The sequence below is a fragment of the Salarias fasciatus genome, chromosome 12, assembly GCF_902148845.1.
Source record: "Salarias fasciatus chromosome 12, fSalaFa1.1, whole genome shotgun sequence".
NCBI classification, from domain to species: domain Eukaryota; kingdom Metazoa; phylum Chordata; class Actinopteri; order Blenniiformes; family Blenniidae; genus Salarias; species Salarias fasciatus.
The window spans coordinates 20,335,154-20,341,972 of NC_043756.1; the positions used below are offsets into that span (position 1 = coordinate 20,335,154).

The window sequence follows — 6,819 nt, forward strand, 5'->3', positions numbered from 1 at the left end:
AACCATTTCCCTTACAAACTGTACAATATATAAAAATAAATGATGTTATTACCATTACTCCGCGATTCAGTGTGGTGCAGACACTGATTGATGCTGTAGTAATAAAATCATTTTCCACTAAAAAAAAAAAAGTAAAATAGTAAAATATGGAACATTTTGTATCATGCTCCTTTTTTTATTTATTTATTTTTGTCCGCATGATTGCGAAGTATCGCGCTTTATAAGATATTCTCACAGGAGAGAAAGTTGCCCATAACGATGTCACCTGACTGGGATTGAAAGAACTTTGGTAAAGAAAAAAAAAAAAAAGAAAGAAGAAAGGAAAAAAAAAAGAAAAGAAAAAATCTCCCCACCCCCACAGAAGAGGAGACCGCCCACCAGAGACAGACTACCCGAGACCCCTTATAGATTTAAAAAGGCTGCATTCTCAGACTGACACTTATTCAACACTGCCACCTTAAGCAGATTACTTTTGCGCTGCCTGTGTCAAATACGTGGCTCACTTTGCCTCTCCATCATGTTTGGGATGCTGAAACACCACCTCCACCCGGGCATTTTTCTCTTGTTCGTATGGCTTTGTCACCTCATGGAACATCAAAAAGTTCAAGGTAAGCTCCTCTCTCCAATTTGCATTTTATTCCTTCCTTCTCCTTTAATTAAACGCACGGCCGGCTGTCAAGCCGCAAAACGCGCGAGTGTCGGATACTTGCTGCCAGAGAGAAACTTTTCAAAGTGACTTTCTTATTTTCTCCCCTGCTGATTTAAAAAAAAAAAGTGTCTGGACAGCAGACACTGCGTGCGTAAAGCGTATAAAACAGGTGCCGTGCGGGACACTTCAAAGTGGGACTGTAAGTTTTGCAGTCCTCAACCTGGCGCACAGCACGCTGCGTTCAGCCTCTCCACAATACCTGGACGGATCATCACTCTTTAGTGGGACCGTCTGACGTTTGTGATAAAGCAAACTTTAGACTATGCATTGTGAGTTTAAGGGCGTGTTATTTGTGCAATTTTTACGCAGGGACCCGTTCATCATTGTGCGCAAAGTGTGCCCCTTTTCCAGTTCAGCCTTTTCATCATAGCAACAAACAGTCCAAACCCACAGTTTATTTTTTTTATTTATTTATTTATTTTTTACATAGCTCACTGATGCCTCATTTCATTAAGAAAATGCAGGGATTGCAAAGAGCATGTTTCTACATGAACACATAAAGGCATGTGTGTCCATGTTGGCTTAAACGTCCTGCAGCTGTCTGGATATAAAGATATATTCCTGAGACAGACGCAAGATAACCCGCTCAGATTTTTCTACCTTATTTTCAAATGTCTAAAATAAATTTCACAGTGTTTCCATAACCGTGCCATTGTCTGGCGGGTACTTGTCTGAGGCGTCTGAGACGGCGGTGTGTTCAGCCTTGATACCTAAAGACCGGGGGTTTTTCTTTTTTTTTTTTTTCTGAAGGAGAGAGATTGGCTGCTATTTAACACTGTCTAGACACTCCAGTTTCTGTCCAGAGATAACAAGGAGACTCCGAGAATAAAGGGCAACCCCCCTCCAAAGATCCTTCGTACTTTTTTTGGTTTGTAGCTGCATTGTAAGGGCTGTCAGTCACAGTTGGGATAGGCAAGTGTTAACAGTCTCGGAAAAAAAAAAAATCAGACAAAATACTGCCGGGAGGGCGAAAGGGGAGGGAGGGAGCGTCTCGGATAATACAGCCTGCATGTGTGTCTGCCGCGTCTGGGTCAGCGGTTTCAGACGTCCAGCGTGCCACATTACAGCTTCTTCTTCTCCTTCTTCTTTTAAATGTTGTTTTCGTGTTTGCAGCTGGGAACTGCTGGCTGCAGCAGGGGAAGAACGGGAGATGCCAGGTGCTCTACATGCCCGGGATGAGCAGGGAGGAGTGCTGCCGGAGCGGAAGGCTGGGGACGTCCTGGACCGAGGAGGACGTCCCCAACAGCACGCTCTTTAGGTGGATGATCTTCAATGGCGGAGCTCCCAATTGCATACCTTGCAAAGGTGGAGGTGCACTCATTTCCCTTCATTTTCTCATAAGACCCGTCATCAGCCACTTTGCTTAATAACTGATACTGATGATCTAATTTACGCATAACGCAATGCGTAAATTAGCCCTTTTGTGTGCACTTAATGCGTCAAAGTAGTTTTTTTTTTTTTTTTACGCATAGGACCAAAAATCCCCCGCCAGCATGACATAACCCAGACCTTTTGTTGTAGAAACCTGCGACAATGTAGACTGTGGGCCCGGAAAGAGGTGCAAAATGAACAGGAGAAGTAAGCCACGCTGCGTGTGCGCGCCAGACTGCTCCAACATCACCTGGAAGGGGCCGGTCTGCGGCTCAGACGGGAAAACCTACAAAGACGAGTGCGCGCTGCTGAAGGCGAAGTGTAAAGGCCACCCCGACCTGGACGTGCAGTACCAGGGAAAATGCAAGAGTAAGTAACGATGCACAGACTGGATTGTTTTCTTCTCACGTTCGAGAGCTCACATCTGCGCTTGTCGTTGTTCCCGCGTGCCATATTTTCACCAAACCCCTTGCGACGCCTTTTGTCTCGCCAGAAACGTGCCGGGATGTCTTGTGCCCCGGCAGCTCCACCTGCGTCGTGGACCAGACGAATAACGCCTATTGTGTGACGTGTAATCGGATTTGCCCCGAGGTGACTTCTCCCGAGCAGTACCTGTGTGGAAACGACGGGATCGTCTATGCCAGCGCCTGTCACCTGAGAAGAGCCACCTGCCTCCTGGGCAGGTCCATCGGAGTGGCATATGAGGGGAAATGCATCAGTAAGTTTGCAACCAGAGACGTGAAGGAGGAGGAGTGAGCCTCTGCTCCCAGAGAGAGCCTCCAGCCATTCAGTTTGAATATTGTTTGAGTACATTTTCTTCCCGGCCTGCTCTGCAGCAATTTACTGCTCATTTTTGCCAACATTCCTGTGAGGAGGGGGTTTTTACACAGCGTGTGTGTTTGGTAGTTGCTTGTGTTTGCTCAAGGATTGATAGACATCTTATTATTTCCTGATGTTGGCAGCGCTATCCCATATGGGAAAGAGGGATGGAGAGGGGGAGGGAGAAAGCACAACAGGGAAGTGCAGGGGGCCGTGAAGACATGTTTCAAGTTCTGAGTCAGATTGATTCCTGTCGAGATTGCATTCGATCTCATTCCTGTTGTATTAAGCCGCTAATTGAAACACTGCGCTTGCTTTTATTGCAAATACTAACTCAATAAAGCAGGATTAGGTTTTTTCTATTCCCAGCTTAGTTCTCTATAAAATTCAGAAGTCATTTGATCCCGCTTGAAAAGCGCGCACGATAATCCACGTAATGAAAGATTTCCGACTTTCCTTTTCCAGAGGCCAAGTCATGTGAGGACATCCAGTGCAGCACAGGAAAGAAGTGTCTGTGGGACGCCCGGATGGGCCGGGGCCGCTGCTCGCTGTGCGACGAGACCTGTCCGGAGAGCAGGACGGACGAGGCGGTGTGTGCCAGCGACAACACCACATATCCCAGCGAGTGTGCCATGAAGCAAGCTGCTTGCTCTTTGGGGATGCTGCTGGAAGTCAAGCACTCAGGATCTTGCAACTGTAAGTAACAAAAAAACAAAAAAACAAAAGCAAATTCTGCAAAAGAAACAAAACCTCCACCCTCCCTCTCCAAGCAAAAAGACAATAATCTGTGTTGCTTTCCCAACAAAAAATTCCCCTGAAGTGCTCCCCCACACCCCGACTTCTCACCCCGAGCCCCCCCCCCCCCCCCCCCCCCCCCCCCCCCGACACATTACCAAGCACAGCTTAAGCAAGCAGAAAAGACTCTGAAATGGAAGAACATGCATGACATTGTCTTTGTCACTGGTTTCTGTTCTTGTGTTCTTGTTTTTTTGTGTTATTTTGCCCCTTTTTTTCAATTCCTCTGCAAAACAAATGGACAGAAAAGGTGAATGGAGATTGATTTTATATCATCAGGACTTTAGGAGTTTGGGGGGGGGGATTAACTCCATCAAATTAACACAGGTATTAGACAAAGCTAATTTCGCTTGCAGTGGAACAATCTTCATGTTTATGCTCATGCTAGTGACCCTCAGGAGCGGGTTGCCTTAAAACTCATGCAGTATTTTTTTAATCATTAATGGTTTGATTCTTATAGTAGTGATTATATCTTTACAGCTTGTAAATTCCATGGTCACATTGTTAGTTTCCCCAGTAACTGAATATTTCTTTTTGTATTCTTTCAATTTTTGTTGCTTTTGGCTGTAATCAATCATTTCAGAATGCACTGCCTCTTGTGACAAACACCACAATGCCAACATGTCAATCAGAAGTATTCATTCTAAAATATTTATTCGTTTGATATGCATAAGGTGATTGTAACATTGGTGCCATATTAGTGACAAAAGACGACGGATTTTTAACACCCAATATTCATGCGGAACGTCTACTGTATTTATAGACCAGTGTGAGCCGTTCTCACACTCGCAAACTGGCAGCAAATTAAGCAAATGTCCCCAAGGAAGTATCAAATTTACATTCCAAGTTTCTATTTTGGAGAATGTCTCCTTGTTACTTTCTTTCCACCGTCTCACTTGATATGATGTGCCTGATGTATGCAGTGGAATCCAAGGGACCAACTTTATGATCACCTCATGAGCGAAAGAACTCTCAGTGTGATAATTTGCAGGATTAGCAGAAGCTTGCAGAACCACACTCTCCTACATCTCATCTCATCATTAGAGGAAAAGTTAACCTCCATCAGCTAACTTTTATCATTTGTGTTTTTTGTTGTCTACCAGAATATGATAATATGTATAAGAAATTACAAATCCTTTTGGATTTATGAGGGACTGCCTGTTTTATTTTTGATTTTTCTTTCTTTTTTTTTTTTTTTGGTATTGTCACTCCTGCGCTTGCTTGTGTGCTATTTTTTTATTATTATTATTTGTGTCCAATGTAAATTTCTTCTGTAAAAAGGAAAAAGAAAATACCTCAGAACTGTGTCGATGACCTCTGACCTGCTTGCTAAGGCCAGGCTGCCACACATGGTCCTCCCTCCTTGTACAGTTGAGCCAGAAGCTAAAAACAATGATCAGAGGAAAAAAAAAAAAAGAAAAAAAAAAAGTGAGCAAATCCAAGAACACAAGAGCACTTTTCTGTGTCATGTGTGTCTGCTTTCAGGAATCTGCTCAAAAGAGACCCGAACCACTGGACCCATCAGCCCCCAGTGCCCCCTATGCCCCCCCCCCCCCCCTCCCCCCCCTCCCAACTTACCTTGTGACCCCTCACCCCCGACCACAATCCTGACTTGCTTACTAACTCGAGGATAAAAAATGGATGTTGTATAATTGGAGATACCAAATTATTTGTGACTGCCCGCCACTCTTCTTCAAATACGCAAATATTCGATTTTATTTTAACATTCAGTGATATTTTCTGCTGTTGTGGTCCATATTCATACAACAGCTACCGTATATTCTCCCATATAGCCATTACAGAAGACCAGGAGGAGGATGAGGAAGATGAGGACTCAGACTACATGGCCTACGTCCATTTATCCTCTATACTGGACGGATAGGCTCCCACCACTAGGGGAACAGTCCTAGGGCAAGGAATCATGTCCATACTGTACATTATGTGTATGCTTATTTATTTTTTAAAGAAAAAGGAAGTATACATATAGTTCAGTCTGCTAGATGTTTATTTATACTTTTTGTGTTTTATAATTTATACATTTACATTGTCAGGCTTACTATCTACCATGATATATTGTGTTTCCATTCATTTCCCCTTTTTTTTTTTTGTTGTTGTCTCTTCTACTTTTCTTTCATTTTTTTTTTTTATCATGAAGAAATATATTTGTCCAAAGAAAAACAGTGTTATTTATTTGTCATGTTACCATGTAAGTATAAGTCCTCTACAAGCTGTAAATTGCATTCCCTGAGCTGTAAAAATCTGCTTGTTTCTGTCAGATCTCTATCACAGATGTTTATGTCACACATACGGAAATGCATGTTTAGGCTGTGTGTTTATTTATTGGGAATATATCAATCATTTTATGTACAGAAGTGTTTCTGGTTTGTTTACAACTATAATAACTGACCAAAGGGATTCTCTCAATGGTTTTATTTCGTTTTGCTTGTTTTTTTTTTCTTGTCTTCTTCTTTGTTTTTTTTTTTTCTTTTTAGGCAAAAGAGCCTTGCAAAAGGTGAACACAACAGTGATGATACAGAAAAGAAAAAAAAGAGCCATTTGTTTTTCTTTTCTTATTCCTATTTTCGTCTTCAGTTTTAACCCCTTTAGATATGTTTCCTCATGGAAACAAAAACTTTTAGACATGATCACTAGCATTTTTTTTTCTCTCACTACATTAGAGAAGAGGTAAGTTTTGGACAATACTTGATTATTTTGGAAACAATGTGCCATTAACCCTTGTGAGCTGTCTTCTTGCCAATGTACTCCATATTGCTCTCACAGAGCTGAACTATAGGACTAACATACTGCAGTAATCTACACTATATCAGACTTCTTCACTTTGTTTCTTTTATTGTTTTTTTTCCCCTAAAAATGCATTTTTATTTTCAAGCATCACAAGAGAAATACAAAATTCTGTTATGAATATATAGTTTTGTATTTTTTATGTAAATGTCATATGTACATACAAAGTTTGATGGTATTTGTACAGATATGAAGAGTGAAACAATAAAAGTTTTTTTTTCCTTATAGATTTTCTGACTCTGCTGTTTTATTCACTTGGGGGGGAAAGAGTAAATGCACGGTAAAAGACGGAAAAGCAAAAGGATATATCAGAGAAATAAAGA

General features: G+C 41.9%; 1 protein-coding gene across 2 annotated transcripts; it reads left to right on the plus strand.

The window, feature by feature from the left end:
• Positions 1-332: 332 nt before the first annotated feature.
• On the plus strand, positions 333-6,723 carry fsta (follistatin a). Of its 2 annotated transcripts, none has more exons than XM_030104682.1 (6): positions 333-608; positions 1,823-2,020; positions 2,231-2,449; positions 2,574-2,798; positions 3,365-3,595; positions 5,488-6,723. In XM_030104682.1, exons 1-6 carry the CDS (start codon positions 518-520, stop codon positions 5,574-5,576), a joined length of 1,053 nt encoding a protein of 350 aa, XP_029960542.1. In that variant the 5' UTR covers positions 333-517; the 3' UTR covers positions 5,577-6,723. The 2 variants fall into 2 exon arrangements, with proteins under 2 accessions (XP_029960542.1, XP_029960543.1); XM_030104683.1 differs by having other exon boundaries at positions 336-608; positions 1,823-2,014.
• Positions 6,724-6,819: the final 96 nt, after the last annotated feature.